At 23.4% G+C, this 19,349-nt stretch overlaps 2 protein-coding genes across 5 annotated transcripts; one reads left to right on the forward strand and one right to left on the reverse strand.

Annotated features, from left to right (window-relative positions):
- Positions 1 to 472: 472 nt before the first annotated feature.
- Positions 473 to 16,705, reverse strand: LOC124429147 (serine/threonine-protein kinase dyf-5). Of its 4 annotated transcripts, none has more exons than XM_046974041.1 (10): positions 16,583 to 16,705; positions 7,652 to 7,950; positions 6,908 to 7,029; positions 5,836 to 6,048; positions 5,324 to 5,671; positions 5,088 to 5,255; positions 4,854 to 4,976; positions 4,531 to 4,773; positions 2,862 to 3,079; positions 473 to 2,676 (listed from the first exon to the last, which is right to left on the reverse strand). In XM_046974041.1, exons 2-10 carry the CDS (start codon positions 7,817 to 7,819, stop codon positions 2,561 to 2,563), a joined length of 1,719 nt encoding a protein of 572 aa, XP_046829997.1. In that variant the 5' UTR covers positions 7,820 to 7,950; positions 16,583 to 16,705; the 3' UTR covers positions 473 to 2,560. The 4 variants fall into 4 exon arrangements, with proteins under 4 accessions (XP_046829997.1, XP_046829996.1, XP_046829995.1 ...); XM_046974040.1 differs by having other exon boundaries at positions 2,877 to 3,079; positions 4,495 to 4,773; XM_046974039.1 differs by having other exon boundaries at positions 4,495 to 4,773.
- Positions 16,706 to 17,534: 829 nt separating this feature from the next.
- LOC124428978 (2-oxoglutarate and iron-dependent oxygenase domain-containing protein 3-like) lies at positions 17,535 to 19,289 on the forward strand. Its single transcript, XM_046973616.1, has 5 exons — positions 17,535 to 17,740; positions 17,946 to 18,383; positions 18,466 to 18,619; positions 18,686 to 18,812; positions 18,877 to 19,289. The coding sequence occupies exons 1-5, from the start codon at positions 17,625 to 17,627 to the stop codon at positions 19,023 to 19,025; spliced, it is 984 nt and encodes a 327-aa protein (XP_046829572.1). The 5' UTR covers positions 17,535 to 17,624; the 3' UTR covers positions 19,026 to 19,289.
- The last annotated feature ends 60 nt before the right edge of the window (positions 19,290 to 19,349 follow it).

A 19,349-nucleotide genomic window follows, 5' to 3' on the forward strand; every position in this document is an offset into this window, starting at 1 on the left:
AATTCTATTTCTCTAACTTTTCTCTATGATATATATCTATATATATATATATAGATATATATATAGATATATATATATATATATATATATATATATATATAATATTACATTATATATCTAATAGTACATTTTTCTTTTTATTAATTGTAAAAAAAATTGAATTTTTTAAAAATTATTATCACGAACTCGGTACAAATCAAAAAATTTTTAATTTTTCATAATTCGCAACCATTGTTATAATATAATCATTACCAGCACAAGAAACAGGGAAAACAAAATTAATAAATCAATTTAATCTTTAATCGTCGTAATCGGTGATAAAAAAAACAACGTTGATTGCTTATGTACATGCTAATTATATTCGTGTTAAACGTCTTTGTTTAAAAAAAAAAATAATAATAAAATAAAAACAAAAAAGATAAAAAAAATAAAAGATAAGAAAAGAAAATTAAAAAAAAACGGAAAAAGAAAATAAAAAGAAGCAATACCAGTAGTCTTTCCTCGTGAGATAAAAATTTTAAATTAAAAAAATAAATTTCAAAAATTTTCAAAAATACATATCTAGATATAGTCGAGAAATAGCCGTAGATTTTGTTTATATAGAAATTAGAAAGACTTACAAATGTGTGCAAAGGAAACATTATGCGCACTACATAATTGTATTTGAAAAGAATAAAGAAGGAAAAAATATATATATACACACACACACACACATATATATATATATATATATATATATTTTTGTTAGACGTATCTATGTATATCATTTTGCTACATCTCGAACGCGGAGAGAAGAAATTGAAAAAATAAGAAAAAAAAAGAAAACAAAAGGAAACCAATTCACCGACAGAGAAATGATAATTGCTGCGATAATTTAAAAAAGAAAAAATAAGAGAAAAAGAAAAGAAGATTCAAAAAAGTAGAAATTAAAAAAGAAAATTTATTAAAACATTTCTTTTTAAGCAACAGTATCCTGTTCATTTTTCAAATAATATAAGTTATTTCTCCGATTCTAAAATTAATCATAATAATTAATCACATTTGTCATTAATCATATTGTATTACGCATATACACATTCATACGTACTAATGATAAATATTATATTTAATTTAATCAAACATATCGCTCATTCTATTGTATATAATATACGCATGACATAAGGAAGTAAAAAAAGAAAAAAAAAAAAAACGAAAAAAAAAAGATTTAATTCACATGATGTTATTAGTGTAAATTTTAATCTCATCGATCGTTTAATCAAGTTATATTTAATGAAGGAAAAAGAGAATAAAAGAAAAAAGGAAAAAAGAAGAAAGAAATCATTTTCTTTCTTTTTTTTTGCGAGACGAGTTGAAATCGTATTAATTAATTAATAAAAAAAAATAATTCATTCCTACGATGAAGAATGAAATAAATGAAGGAACGAAGGAATATGAGCTCTGTGTAGAGACTATATAAATGCTTTATATAGCTCTTCAAATAAAATGACACTCTATCTTGATACGAATTGTATTAATAAATATAAGTACGAATACATGAAAAGGATAAAATAAATAAAAAGACTATAGTAATTAGAGAGAAAAATTTATGCGAATGATAAATAATAATAAAATAATAACAAATCATTATGTTTACTTTTGATTATACTTAGTAAATAATACAAAAAATCCTCTTTTTATTTTTATTTTTTATTGCTGTATATTATATTATGATTATTATTATTATTATTATTATTATTATTATTATTATTATTATTATTATTATTATTATTATTTTCTTTTTCTTTTTTATTACATCCTACTTCCATATATTTATTGTATCGTAACGCGATACTGAGTATATTACTCTGTTATTTGATTGAATAAATAAATTTAAAAAAAGAAAGAAAAAGATCGAAATGAATCATATATCAATTATTCATATTACATTATGCATTAATAAAAATTTGCAAGAGAGAAAATTATTTCAAATTGTTTCCAGAGATATTACTCAATGTTGCGATAATGTTACTATGTACAAATAATAAATGTACGTATGTGTATATATATGTATATATATATATATATATATATATATATATATATATATATATATATATATATTATGATATTTAATATGATAATATGACTGCTTTTCTTTTAGCTTTCATTTATATTCATGAACAATAAACGATCACGCACACGTTCCATTCATTGCTTTCTAAATATTATCAGAATGTTATTCAATGAAAAATTCGGAGTAATGAATGTATCGAATTAATTTTTCATTTCGTTCTTTTTTTTTTTTTTCTTTTTTTTCTTTTCTCTAATCTTGTCGGTACTCATGATTGATTGAGAAAAAAAGAAAATAAGAAAAAAAAAGAAAAAAAAAGAAAAAAGAAAAAAGAGAAACAAAGCAGCATCATCTGGTAGATCTAATACTACAAAATAGAAATCTATTTTTTTAAAACGAACGATTATGCAAAATGCAAAATTGTTGGAACGATTGGAATCATTCTATCACAGATTAAGGTAAGTGTCGATAAAAACTAAATCTTTCATTTTAGGAGGAATTTTAACGTGGTCATTTGAGATATTTAGCAGCCCAATCAGTTCGACCATGGAGTCCACTGCCACTTCCACGAACATTCAAGACAGTTCCAAAGAGATTCGTTTGTAAAGCTGATTTATTTGGTTGTTCTAAGGGATAAGAAGAAAATTATTAGAGATTATAATGCCATTAATGAGAAATCATTCATTAGAAAATTATATTGTTAATCTTTTTCTTTTCTTTTTTCTTTTTTTTTCGAATCGGATTCTTAATATTATGTGTACATCAGTGTATGTATGTATGTATTTATGTATGTATGTATATATGTACTCACTGATATTATGCGTACCATAAACACTAGGATAAGGTATTCTTGAATTTTGCTCGGCTATAAAACGATTTCGTGAGAGATAATGTTGCCTTGTTTGATTTTCAACGTTCTCTCTCGGTCCCCAAAAGTTGTCATTGTATTCCTCATATTTTGCTGAACTAAATGGACCGATCATGCCGTTCATCGTCAATCTTGATTGATTCGAGTCGGTGTCTTCGTTTCTTGAATGAAATAAATACAAAAAAGAAAAAAAAAGAAAAAAAAATAATAATAAACAAAATAAACAAAAGTGAAAATATACATAGATATAAACAACAGTAAATCGTCGGATAATTGAACAAATGGATTACGGTTAAGGAATAGTTTTATTCAAGGAATTTTATGTTTACATGGGAGGACGGTATACAGTTCAGGAATAATGGAAATTGTAAGTAATATGAATTTAATTAATAAGATGTTAGTTAAAAAAAAAAAAAAAAAAAAAAAAAAAAAAAAAAAAAAAAAAAAAAAAAAAAATGAAATTTTTTTCATTGACATTCAATTCGGTCTCTTTTTTATATTTATTATTACATATATGTGTTGATAATTATTTTGTTATTGATTAATGTCTCTTATTTGATCTTTAGATATTCAAAATTATATATTAGGGGGTCCGGAAAGTAATGTCGTTTCTGCGCATGTAGATATTTGATTGTTAAAAATTGTTAAAAATTTATTCGAATTTAAAAATTTATTTGAATTTAATTTAAGAAAGCGTATATATGTATATATATACGTGTATATATGTATACATATATACATGAGAAAAGACGATTAACTAATTTTTTTCTACCTATTAGGCTTGAATAATTTTCATAATTATTAATGCACATATGTAATTATTGGGATTAATAGTTACCACCAATTCTCTCTCTTTTTTTCTCTTTTTTCTTTCAATCTCCCCTAATTTCTTTTCTTCAATTTGTAATAATTAAAAAGAAATAAACTGAAACAACACGTCCCAGTAAGAAATAATACCAAATAAATTCCCAACCACGTAATATCGAGATAATTTACGAAATCTGAAAATAAGTTGTACATTTTCAAAAAAAATACTTTAAAATATTTCCAAAGTTTGTTATTGCAAAGTTCTCTGATAAAATAAAACGACATGAGAATTTTATATAAATATTTCAATGAAAATAGTCCTTCATTTTGAGCGAGAGACAAAAAAATGTTTAAAAAATATTCCAACCTGAATATTGGATAAAAAATGAAGAAAATTATTTTACAAATTACATCGTTTAACTTGATAGAAGCTTTAATGGAATATCGTCTAAGTTCTGTCAAACTATTGAAAGATTTTGATAACGATTTATCTTCGAACAAATTGGACAGCGTATTTTTTAAATGAATAATCAACGATCGAAAGCTCAATTTTGTATTCGACGATTTTGTATAATTATAAGTATCAAATTTATGTAACCATTGTACAGAGAGAAGAGTTTTATCAGTCTTAAAAAATATCATGATAATTTGATAAAAATATTGAAAAAGTTCGATCGGATTACCATTATAGAATAGAATACTACCAACTATTATTATTAACAAATGTAGAATCAAAATGACCACGATAATATTTCGTAACTTTCGATACCTGGACGACAAATTTGTGGTCTGGCCAGCGACGTACCGAGCCACGCTGAGATAATGTTGTTTAGCTGAAACCTTCCTAGCGTTCTTCGTAGCCGATTGAGATTGTTGATTCCAATTCTTTAATTGCATCGTCTCGTTCCAAACCGGCAATGACCAATTTGCATTAGTCTGCTTGAAATTCTCACCAACGGTATAATTGGCATTCCAATTGGCACGATTTTCTTTGTAAACACGATCAGGCAGTAGCTTTGTTTCGATGCTCTCTGGGATTATCTTGCTTCTGACGATCGGACAATTACTAGTATTAGATTACTGAACGACGTCTTGATTAGGACTGATTATGTTATTCGTGCAACACACCCTAAGATATCAGCGAAATCATCTTCGTCCCATTTGGACGAGTTGTTTTCACGTTTACGATTATTATGATTCAATAATGGTAATACCGGTTGTTGCTGTGGTTGTACAATCTTCTCTTGTACTCTGAAAAAAGAAAAAAAGAAAGAAAAAAAAATATGTTTCAAACGTAATATATTGTATTTTTTCTTTTTTCTTTTTTTTTTTCTTTTTAATCGTAATATCAACATATTTTACCTAGATTGTATTACGTTATTCATGACCTCCTCGTGCTGATGATAATTTGATTGTTTTGGAATCGGCGGTGGAAGGTTGACTTTGTTCATTATCAATTCTCTCTGCGATGATACTCCAATTTTTTTACTGCTAACCACACGTTGAATTCCAATTTGATAATACGGATACCTAAGAAGATTCATTTGAAATATAAAAATTGAATTATTAAATGGCACAATGATTTACATTGTTTATACCTCAATGATTGTTGTGCTGTTGGCCTTTTCAAAGGATTCCATTGTAACATATCTTCCATCAGTATCACAGCTTCTTGACTAGCATTGGGTATCAATACAGCTAATGACGTTTTCGTGAAATTTGGAAATTTGAAATTCATTGCCGATGCTAATTGATAACCTTCAGGCCAGTCGTCCTTCTCCGGTGTCCCAATGACCGAACATATTTTAAATATCTCGTCTATCTCACTTTTACCAGGAAATAAAGGTCTAAATGTGTAAAGTTCAGCCATGATACATCCAACAGCCCAAATGTCAATTGGACTATTATAATTCGTCGAATGCAACAACACTTCTGGTGCTCTGTACCTATCAATATAGAAACGTAATAATATAGAAAAAAAAAAAATTATTTTCATACATTTAAAAATCCTAATTTTGTATTACTGTGAAAAAAGAAAAGTTTGAGAAAAAAAATCGATTCATTTTATATCTACAATTTCAACGATGATTATCTGAAATTCATTAATTACCATCTGGTCGACACATAGTCGGTGTAGGGTGGCCTTGACCGTATTTCCCGGGCTAATCCAAAGTCAGCTATCTTTACCAGTTCCGGCCCCATGCATAATAAATTTTCCGGCTTCATGTCACGATGGAAAAAACCGTGTTTATGCATAAAGGCGAGTCCTTGTAAAACCTGATACACCATGTTTCTGATCACCGGTTCTGGAAAAAGTTTGTCCCTAAAAAAGAAAAAAGAGAGAGAAAAAAAAGAAAAAAGATTTATGTCAAAAAGTACATCTATGTTATTATGAGATATAAAAATTATATCATAATTAATTCGATTATTAATTTTATATATATATATATATATATATATATATATTTATTTATTTATTTAATTTTTGTAGTTATAAAAATGTTAACTATGACGCCCGGAGATAGGCTACATTCTATTTTTCAAAATATATCAGTAATATTCACTTCTAATAGACAGATAAATGTGTTATTCTTTATACATAGATTACTAGGTTATTCACCGTCAGAAATTTACAATTTTTAATAGATATTTCTAAAAAAAAATACGAAGGGTTGTCTATCTGCAGAAGCATATAACTCTCAGTTATAACTTTTAGATATATCTATAGAAAAAATAAATAAATAAATAAATAAATAAATAATTGAATTTAATAAATAATTGAATTAAATAAATAATATATTGTTATAAGAAAAAAAAATTGTAGTTAAAAGAATATTGACTATGACGCCTAGAGATAGGCTACAATTTAATTAATAAAATATATCGGTAATTCTTCACTCTTAATAGATAGTCAAATAGATTATTATGTATTAAAAGCATATGCATATTTACCGAATAAAATACAAAGCGTTGCCTATCTACAGGCGCAACTAATTATTATAATTTACATAAATATCATAATTATTACATAAATATTATAATTTACATAATAATTTACATAAATAAAAAAATAAATAAATAAATGTAACAAATATAAATTAATAATTTATAAATATATAAATAAATATATATATATATATATATTTATATATACATATATATTTAAGAAAAAAAATGTATACCTATCCTTCATTAATTGGTACAAGTTCTCCTTCATATATTCGAAGACAAAATATAATACGTCATTTTCTCGAATAACTTCCTTCAACTTCACAACGTTCGCGTGGCTAAGTTTCTTCAAGGACTGTAAATAATTTCATTATCGTCAATTGCGTTCGCACACGGAATCATGTATAAAACTTTGATCAGAGTAGAAGAAGCGATAACAGGTATAACACCTGTCTAAGAAAAGGCCCTGAGTTATACCTCCATACATACATGATTCTAACAAAAGTCATTATTATTTCACTTTATTCGTCTTCTTTCCACATTAAAAAAGAAAAAAAAAACAGAAATTGACGAAAATATTCGTTGTATTTTGCTTATAACAATTAAATGTTTTTCTATACAACAACGACAGCAACAAAAATGACTGACAAATAAAAATTAATTCAAATGCGTGTTTCAATATAGCAAAAATTATATTCAATTTATATACAAAATAATAATAACATAAAAAAGTAAGATCTTTAGTAATTCTTATTTTTAACTTATATTATTTATATTAATAATGATTTGCATTTATGTTTTTCTTTATATAACCTTCGAAAAAAAATAATTTCTTGGATGAACAAAATTCGTACATTGTCAAAATAGTGAAAGAAATATAAAAGAAAAAGTAAAAGAAATTTATATAAATCTCTTAGATCGGAAATGATTGAAATTGTCGATAATAGAGATATATGTTATTGTTGTTAATATCTAACCTTGACCTCCCTAAGATTCATGGCTTCTTCCCAAGAATAGTATTTCCTTTTCATTCTTTTTATGGCGACCTTTTCTCCAGTGTCAATACGTTCGCCGAGCACAACGGAACCAAAGGTACCGTCACCAAGTTGGTTCAAGGTTATATACCGATTCATCTTCTTCCGCATTCGTCCAATTCTTGTTTCGACCAGCAAAGATAACCTTTGAAATTAATATCTCGAGATCTATCACGCTAACCGCACGGCCGTACACGTGTCCGGCATTGAACACGAGTGGTCTCGCATGTTTTTTCACATCACTGTAAATTAAATAAATAAATAAATTAATAGATTATAGAAAATCACAATATTTTCTTTAACATTATCAATATTATTGTCAATTTTATCGTTATATAAATTATTGAAAAAATCTTTCATCATGCTATAATTTTAATATTATTAGAACATCTCTGTATTTTCATTATTATTATTATTATTATTATTATTATTATTATTATTATTATTATTATTATTATTATAATATATCATTATTATTGTTATTGTTGTTGTAGATATAATTGTTATTGTTATTATTATTGTTAGCATTAATTTAATTGTTTTATCATATTGAATTTAATATTATTAGAAAATCTCTATATTTTCATTATTATTATTATTATCTAGAATTGTAATATTATAATTGGATGTACTATGTACATATATATATACGTATAATCTTGATGTATATTGTGAAATTACTTCTTAAGTTAATATGATAGATGAATTCGATAACATTACAGATGTATTATTTATTTCAAGATAATTGAATTCTTTTCTATTGGGGTGGCAACTAAGTGACTGCGGACACTATCGACAAAATCCGCAATCACTTAGTTGCCAACCCAATATTATAGTATTGTAGATTATTAGAATGATATAAAATACGAAAGGAGAAAAACTTCGGTTTTTCTTTTCCTTTTTCTTTGTTTTACGGAGAAGAAAAATCAATTTCTTGTTTTTTTCATTTGTTACTTTCATTGTTTCACTTTCCTTTACTTTTTATATCGTATAATGTTCAATTTTTTGTTTAATTTTTAATTCTGTTTTTATTGTTTATACGAGTACTAATATATAAGTGAAATAAAAAAAGTTACACTTATTGTCAGTCGGCAGAACTTATGCCAACTTCAATGATAAAATATTAAACACTTGCGCGCATGCTCAGCAGTTTTTACACGATTAATTATTTAATCAGTCTAAAGGTAAAATCAAGTTCATTACAAATGAAATAACTTTTTCGGCAGATCGAGATCTTATATATACATATCGCAGCGTTGTAGAGAAGAAAAAAAGAAAGAAAAAAAAAACCATATTCCTAATCAGATGACAGATACAAAACTTTGCGTGTTATTCACATTAATTTTCCTTTAAAAATGAAATTAAAATGAATGATAAAAAAATAGAAAAGAAAAAAAAAGGAAAAAAAACAAAAAAATAATAGAATTTTAATTAAAAAAATCATCGAATATAAACAAATCAAATTATTTAAAAAAGAAAAAAGAAGAAACTGATACACAGATTAGTAAATATCGGGTGATTCAATAACTATTAATATGATCGCGAATATGTAATCGATCTTGAATTATTTATCTTTTTTCTAACATTTTTATCTAAAACATATTTATCTAATTTCGATCAAAGCAAAAAATATGACTTGTTGTAATTGTGTTTACCATCATATATTTTTTTCAAAATACCTCGAAAATTAATCATTGTACAATATTCTACATACTTGAATAGTTTTTTCGTTAGAAGTGATACCAAAAATCAATTGATGCAGAAAGAAAAAAAAATATATAATTTGAAAAATACCGATGACTTTGAAATCTCATCAAAAAATAAAAAAAAAATATTCAAAGATCATTTCAATTATTATCTTGATATTAGTAATAATCAAATTTTCTGAATGAATTGAATTATATTATTATATATTATTTTTATATTAATTCGATTAAAATAAAAGAACAAATTATTGCAATAATATTGTTTTTGCAATACAAAATAAATTAAATAAATATAATAACTATTTTGTCATTCTCATATAAATATTTATGTATATATATATATATATATATATATATATATATGTATATATAATTTATAAATAAATGTATATTTATAATACTATTAAAAAATAACTAATAAATATATAAATAAATAAAAATAAATAAATAAATTTGTACGTACACAATATAATACAATACAATTATAGTTACTGTACTTAGAGAAAATATATATGTACATAAATATAAATAAGTAAATATAAATAAATTTCTAAGTTAAATCAATATTCTTTTTTCTTTAATCTTTCTTTAAATAATTCCATTTAAATGAATGAATGAATTATGATTGGAAATGATTTGTCCTCGCATTATTTCAGATAATCAACATCCCATTGCATTTGTCTTTACCACAATGGCATCGTTTTACATACATGTTATGAAGGCTCGATCATGCCTACTTGAAGGTTAAATCGATATAATGTCATATAACTCGTATGATATCTTTGCGAATGACACGTCAAACCTTTCCTCGCTATTTTCATTCAAACTAGACCTTTATGAATTACTTAATCTTTCAAATTCTTATTGTAATCTTTCAAATATAAAAAAAATAATTTTAAAAAAGTTAAAAAAAAGAAATAAAAAATTCTTTTTCAATAAAAAAAAAAAATAAAAACTTGCTATAAAATATATAATTTTTCAACGTGACTAACAAAGAGTACATTCATAAAAAAAAAAAAAAAAAAAAAAAAAAAATAATTGATTTATATCAATCGATTTTATTCATTAATAATTTATTTAAAAAATTGTTACATTATTATCTGTTACAAAATTGTTCGTTACAAAAAATTATTATCAAAAAAATTGTATATGAATTTTTATTAATAATATTGCCATATAATAATTAAATATATATGTCATATGTATATATATACATATATATATTATCATATGTATATATATATTATTAAAAAAAAATTGTAACAAAAAACAAATCTTCTTGATTAATAAATAAAGTAAATAATTTTTACAAAGTAAAATATATTATTTAAAAATTCTTTCTAATATGTAAAAATAAAAATTAATTAATAGTATTAATATAATAATTTATAACATTATAAAATATAAATATCAATTTTAGATAATCTATTTGATTATATTCGACCTCTCTCTCTCTCCCCCTCTCTCATTTAATTGGATTTTCCGATTTAATTGAAAATATAACATTTGATGCTTATCATTAATCAATCTAATATTTTTTTCAAGAAGTTAATAAAAACCGGATAAGAAATCAGATATTTATTGAATTGGTATGACGAATGAATCAAATTTTTTTCGTCTCGGTGATACACGGAGTATCGTCTTATATCGATTTTAGCAAGCGAATAAGGTCGATTCGAGTTGTCACGAAAGAAGAAGTTGTATTGTTTTCATAAAAGGTTATAACCTGTTCGATAAAGATCGAAAAAATAAGTTAAGGCACGCTTATATACTATATAAATATACATATTGTATATTTACATAGTATATAATTATATCTATATTAGTATATAATATATATTTATATATATATATATATTAGTATATAATATATATATATATATATATATATATATATATATATATATATATGTACTGTACACTTTTTCGTGACGAAGAAAAAAATTTCTTGAATATCTTCGTTATCGATTAAACTATTTTCTTGTGAATATACATATACACATTCTCTCTCTCCCTCTCTCTCTCAAAAAAAATAAAAATATAGAAAAAAAACAACGATATAATTTTTCAGAATCATTAATCTTTGTATTTTTTTTTAAATCAATCTTTTTAGACATATATTTTTGTTCATAATAAAAAACAATTTTTCAATGCAAAAGAAAAGAGAAAAAATTATAATTGTTTATTCCGTTTTTATTTATTTATTTTTTTTTTATTTTTATATTGGATATATATATGTATATATTTCACTACATTTTTGTATTAACTACACAAATATACATTTCTTTTCTTTTCTTGCTTTTTTTTTTATGGGAAATAAATATAGAATTTAATTTTGCTTTTGTTTCCTTTTTATTTTCTTCTTTTATAATAAAAAAAGAATTTTTATTATAAGATAAAAATAAAATTTATTTATTTGTTTATTATTTTACTCTTATTTTCTTATTACTTTGTAATAGAACATAAATTGTCTCGCATGTTTTCTTTTTCCCTTTTTCTTTCTTTCATCTTTTTCTTTTTTTTTTTTTTTCAAGGAAGGTAAACACAAAAATTCGCAGTAATCGAGCACAAATGTAAATATCAGGTCTAAATATATAACATCGAAAATAGCAAGCAATTTATCCCTTTACATAGGAAATAATGACTTAACGTGAAATCGATGAATAGACGAGGACTAATATATTAGATATTTGTAGAATTATATATACTCGCTCTGTGACATTTCCATTCACTTTGTTTTCAAGTTTCTATCTGAATACTAAATCTGTCAATTATTAGATTGACGATTATCGTAAAGAATTATAAAAAAAAAAGAAGAAAATACAATATTATTGATCTCACTTATCATGAATTCAATTATAAAAGCTTAGAATATCTAAATTATCAGTTTTATTAGTTAATTTATTATTATAAAACTCGTACGATTGAAATAAAATGATAAAAAATTTTATTAAAATATACGAACATATACGTAGATCATATAAATTAAGTAATTAATTTATATAAATAATGATTATTGAAATTTTATGATTCTAATAAAATTCATTTTTATTTCTTAAACTATTTATATTTTATACTATACCTTAAACTATATTTCTTATTCTATTATATCCAAATGGAACATCTAAATTGTAAAAAAAAAATCTGATCAATTTATGAAATTCTTCATCTCGTATTTATTTGATTCAAATAAAATTATTTTTATTTTCTAAACACATTCTAAACCAATAATAAGAATATCTAAATTATACGAACTTTCTAAATAATTTTTAATATTAAATTTTAATATTTTTTCTATTTTCCAAACACATTCTAATCAATAATTAGAATAACTTGTCAAACCATTCCTGTTAAACTCTATTTTTATAATTCGAATAAAATTATTTTTAATTTTTAAACACGTGCTAATCAAAAAAATTAGGATCAACAAATTTCTGATTTTGTCCCATACATCCTCATAATAATTATTTTCATAAAATACAATAAAAGAAAAGAAAATAAAATAAAAATATATACATATATATATAATAAATATAATAAATATAATAAATATAAAAAAAAATAATTTCATTGAAATAAAGTTAAAAAAAAATATATACCTACACACACACACACACACACACACAAATCTTAGTACATATCTTAGAAAACTGTTCTATTCGTTCAATAAACCAAACCATTTAATCATCCAAACTATATGGTTCATTCTTGACACACGTAAAACTTATACGTTACAAATTATTAAATTTTCAATATCTACTCTTTTCTTTCTATCTGTAAAGTTCTTAGAATAATAAATGAAAACGATACTACTGCTGACAATGAAAAAAAAAAAAAAAAAAAGAAAATACAAACATCAAAGGTCTCAAAGCTAAATCATTATTGCTTGCATGTTGAGAATTCGATCGATCAATATCCTACTCCTTACGCTTACCATGTGTCATTTATATCTACGCACGTAAAATATATACGGGGTGTCCAATTTAACTCTTTTCTTTTTTTCTTTTTCTCCTTTCCGTTTTATTTTGAAAATACAAAATAATGTTATCAAACAATATTACACATTACACTGTAATGAGAGAGATAATAATATAAAAGTAACTTTTAGTCGACATTATTTTTTCTTTGAAGTTTCATTTTATTATTGTATAAAAAAAAAAAAGAAAAAGGAAACAAAAATAAAAGGAAAAAAAAAATTAGAAATCACTACTTTTATTCCATTATATTTCTTACCTTAAGAATAACATTGTTCCAAGACAATATATAATACTTTTTTTTAAATGTTTATATAATATTTATACAAAAATAAGGAAAATATTCAAATGAAATTGGAGTATTTAATAAATATAGTAAATAACATGAATATACTTATTATTCAAATGTACGGCAAGTGTATAATGATTGTGTACTTTGATAAAAGAAAACTAATGTAAGTTACACCCCAATAATTAGGTCGCTCCTACGCAAACGTTGAATTTTGTGGTAAACGAAGGTACAGAATCTAATCTGGGTTACTTCTCGTATATGTACGTATGTATGTGTGCCGTTTCCTGAGATTACCATTTTCTTAGCTAAACTCAAGACACGCGAGGAAACTATGGATTTCCTAAGCACTTTCTCTCTCTCTCTCTCTCTCTCTCTCTCTCTCTCTCTCTCTCTCTCTCTCTCTCTCTCTCTCTCCCTCCCACCCCTCCACTCCTCTTTCTCCTCTTGCAACTTCCTTTATAGAAGACAGAATTATTTTCTTAAGATGCATATATATTTATACATATATATATATATACATAATTTATGTATAAATTCGTTTGATAATTGTCAGATAGGTTATTTATGTGATTACTTACAAATATAGAAAACAAAATATTGATTAAAAAAAAAAAAGTTTTGTTCAATATATTTGATTAAAAAAAAAAACAATTGTTCAATATATTTACTTGATTTCATTTCAATAATGGTCATCTTTAATTGAATATTCCAAATCATCTTATTTTATTTAATCATAAAAAAAAGAAGAAAGAAAAAAATCATTTATTTAATGATTTTAACAAAAATGTCAACTTGTAACTCACTTTAAATGGCTAAATCTGTATATTATGTGATTTCGTCTTACATAAGTCCAGATAAATTGTACATGAGATTATGTACATAATTTATAGAAAGAAAAAGTATTGACAAAAGAACAAAAGTTCACTTTCGAAATTATTCAAAATATTTAATTGGTTGTTTCAATAATAATGACCTTGAATAGAATAATTTTCATCTTGCTTTATATAATTAAAAAAAAAAAAAAAAGAAAAAGAAAAAAAAAGAAAAAGGGAAAAAGAAAAAATTTATTTAATGATTTTCAAAAATGTCAACTTGTAATTCACTTTAAATGGCTATATATTATGTCACTTTATTTTATATAAGCCCAAATAAATTATAGTATGAGATTATGTATATAATTTATGGGAAAGAAGTATCGATAAAAAAAGATATCGGAATTATTCAAGATATTTAATTGATCATTTCAATGATAATAATCGCAAAGAGTATATTCTCCATCTTATATAATTTGATTAACAATAAAAAAAATTTTGTTTGTTTCACGATTTCAAAAATGTCAGTCTAAAATATTTTAGATATGACTCATTCTGTGTATACTGTGAATTATATATAGATATATATATATATATTAGATATGAATTATGTAAAAATGTGAAAGATAATATTGATAAAAAATACCAAAATTATTCAACATGATTGCTTGTTTATTTCAGTAATAATGACCTTGAATAAACTATTCGCTATCTTCTTTTATTTAATACAAAAGAAATTTACATTATTGCATAGTTTTTTTAAAGTAATTACGTCTTTTACGATGTTTAATAATTCATTCTGTATATAAATATGTACTTACGTATATTTATTTAAATATATATATTATAATATATATATCACATATAGTACATATATATATATAATAATTATATATATATATATATATAATAATTATATATATATATATATATAATGATTATATATATATATATATATATATATATATATAATTATTTAATTTGTTTTATTTTACTCACTTTATATATACTTCGAAGAGAACAGTTGATAACATTATATATGAGATAAGCTCTGTATGTATATGTGTACGCGCGCGTGCGCGCATATACTTGTAAATTTATAAAACTTGTAAAAATATTTTTTTATAGCGATTAATAATTCGCTAATATGCAGTAGATTCAAAAAAATAATTGAGAACCTCTGTTCTAAAGAAAAACATTTTACAACAAAAATTGATTTATCTTTATATAGTAGGTCTCCTATATATAAAGCGGGAAATACGATTATGTACATGCGGGTCCCAAAGCTCAAAAAAGAAAATGTACAAATGAAAAACATATTTTTTTTTATCTAACCTAATAACAATAAATTTGTTTATTTCATTTTTAAAAGAAACGAATGTTTCGCATGTATATCTGTGGCCTTACGTTTCTAATCAATATTTAAAAATTCTTAGAATGAAAACACTAGCTTATGACACGTATAATGTATGGAAACATCCCATATACACAAAATAAGCCAATAAAATATGAATTTTACTTAAATGATTCACTCTATATACTTATATATACACACAATACGTATACACATATACATATAATATATTTACGATATACATATTTATACATACGTATTTCATAGTAATCGGTTTATAAATTGACACGAAGTTTTTACAAAATCGTTCTTAGAAATGCAAAATAAATCTATACAATCGCATCGATTAGAATTGTTTCTTTCTACTTATTATCACTTTAAACAACTTTTATTACCGTGCTCTCATTTACTTTCTTTTTTCTTTTCTTTTTTTATACAAAGGTTATGTCAACTTCATTCATGCTGCTTATAAAAAAGAAAAAAATATGATAAATGACAAGTTACGGTTATTTGAATTATTAATAATATAGTCATACAACAATGTCAATTAACTTTACAACGAAATAAATGTTAATTATCATCATAAATGATTAATTGTAATGATCACCAAAAAAAATTGCGTTGTTCCTCGACACAATAAGGAAAAAAATCAGTATAGTTAACTCGATTTATTTATGTAAAAAAAAAAAAGAAATAAAAATCTTAATCAACTAATTAACAAAATTTGAGTACTCACCTAAAATGTCATATAATGTCGATGAGATATCCTTAGATATTTAATTATTACCTTCTTGTATGGCTGGTAATTGTAAACTGTCGTGTAATCGGCCATGCTTTTATCTGTTTCCATGACAATATGACCAATAACTTAAGGTCCTTTCGTTACGCATGTGCACTAATTATTTTCGAACATAACATAAAATTTGAAAAAATCTATATTAACATTAATTACAATTTTATTTCGATCAGTATAATATCAGAATATGATAGGTATTTAAATATTAAAATTTTTAATTATAATAGAATATCTAGATTATTGATATATTGATTAAGCAAAATCAATTATTTGAAAATCTGATATTTGTATTATATGTAAATTTTATTAATTTATTTAATTTTTATAGAAAGTTTTCTTTTTCTTTTAATATAATAATAATAATAATAATAATAATAATAATAATAATAATAATAATAATAATATGTGATAATATAATATAATAAAAGAGGATATATATTTTTTTATATAAAAGAAAATATAAAAATAATTTAAAACATTTATATGATATTTGAATTTTATTTAAAGACTTTAACTTAACTATGGAAATAATATGTAAATTTTTTATTTATTCCATAACCTTAAAATATAACTTGTATTTATATCCACAAATTGTACTTTCTATTGAAACAAAAGATAAATAATAATCTTTTTAAAATAATTAAATCCATTTTTATAATTGAATATATAAAAAGTTATGGATTTATAAAAAAAAGAAATTTGATATAAAAACATTTCTTTCATCAATTAATATAAAAAATAAATTAATAATAAAATAATAATAATTAAACTTATAATTCTATTACAATAATTAAATAATTTCAATAAAAATATTGTCAATTTTTTGTGAAATAATAATTTTTATGATTCACTGGTTTATCAATGATTGATATTCATATACATATGGCGCTCTCTATACCACCTGTTAGTGCGCAAGTCATGCAAGATTTTCTTTAGTCGATTACTGTAAACATAAACATTCAGAAAATATATTAATTAAAATATGTCACAAGAAACAAAAAAGTCAAAAAGAAAAGACGTGAAAAAGGAAAAGATAATGCAAGTTCAAAATAATGTGAAAGAAGTTGTAGATACTAATGCAAATAAAAATGACAAACCGTATGTATCATATGTTTTTAACTTGAATATATTTTTTATTCAGGGGAGACATTGATTTAATTATTACTATATAAATATAGTGTAATATACATGAAAAATCAAACCTGTCAACTATCCTTCTCCATAATAAATTATCTGTTATTTTAGTTTAAACATATTATTTATAATAATAATAATAATATAATGTTCTGTTATTTTTTTTTAGAAAATTTGGACCTTCCATATCCTTCCCATATCAAAGAATATGGTCACGTTGTATTCTAATAATTGGAGTTTTATTTATTGTATGGTATAACAGTAAACACGGTAAAGAGATACAATTAGCAAAACAGAAAGATATATTGGTAAGCCGAACGCAAAATGTAGAGTGTTCGGAAGAGTATAAAAATGAATTAAATAAATTTTCTGGTTGTCTACCAGAAAAGTGTGGAAGGGTGGTGACAGATAAATTAGTTACTTCAACAGAAAGCGATGTTCTGTTAAGGCTAGCAATAAATGGTATGAGTCTCGGTGGTTCCAATGGTGGTGTGACTATCTTAGATCTTCATTCTGGTGCATTAAGTAAAGGATCTAAATTCGTTAACATATATGAACTAAAAGGAAAAAATAAAATATTTAATGCCGCAGATTTTGCCATTTATAAGTATGATAAGCTAATTACTTTGATAAAAATTATATTTAAAACTAATGTTTGATTTTATATAAATACTTATCTTTATCCATAGAGTAGTTAAAACAAAGGTTCAACATGCCATAGCACATAATTTTGGCGTAGATGTCGACAAGATTTATCTAACCAAACCAACTTTCTTTTCACAAATGACTAATGTACCAGCTAAAACTATACACGATGAATACTGGCATCCTCATGTTGATAAGGTATAAAAATGTTCTATCATATATTATGCTTTTACAAAAATATTTTTAGATTCTTTTTATTTACAGGAAACATACGAGTATTTTCATTACACTTCTTTATTATATTTAAATGATTTTGATAGAGATTTCGAAGGGGGCAGGTTTATGTTTATTAACAAAAATAATGTTAATAGCACTGTAGAACCACGAAAGGGTAAGTCATGTGATATTTTACATTAAAAGAATATTTAATATATAAAATTAAAATAATCTCGTAGGTAGAGTATTAATGTTCACATCTGGTAGTGAAAATTTGCATGCAGTTGAAAAAATAAGTTCTGGAACTCGATATGCATTGACTATATCTTTCACATGTAATATGAACGAAGCAATTTCTGATCCAAGTTACCGTAATATATTGAAATAGAGTATATTAAATCATTTTTATCTTTGAATTCTTTGTCTCTAATTCTATAAGAGAGATCTTAGGTACAATTTCTGTTTCATAATATTGGAAGAGTAATTCGTCTGTTATATTTTCTAAGATATTATTTACAGTTGGTTGGACTAGCATCATTCGTATCAACGTTATTATTTTTAGAATATATTTAATATTTTTATGTATCTATAATAATTTTATATAATTTGATATTACAACATTTTAAGAATTGAAACTGACTTCTTACATTTATACAAGGTATTATTTATTTTATGAATAATTGAGAAAATAATGGTAAATAGAAATAAATTG

Source organism: Vespa crabro, chromosome 14 (genome assembly GCF_910589235.1).
Source record: "Vespa crabro chromosome 14, iyVesCrab1.2, whole genome shotgun sequence".
In the NCBI taxonomy this organism is placed as follows: Eukaryota; Metazoa; Arthropoda; class Insecta; order Hymenoptera; family Vespidae; genus Vespa; species Vespa crabro.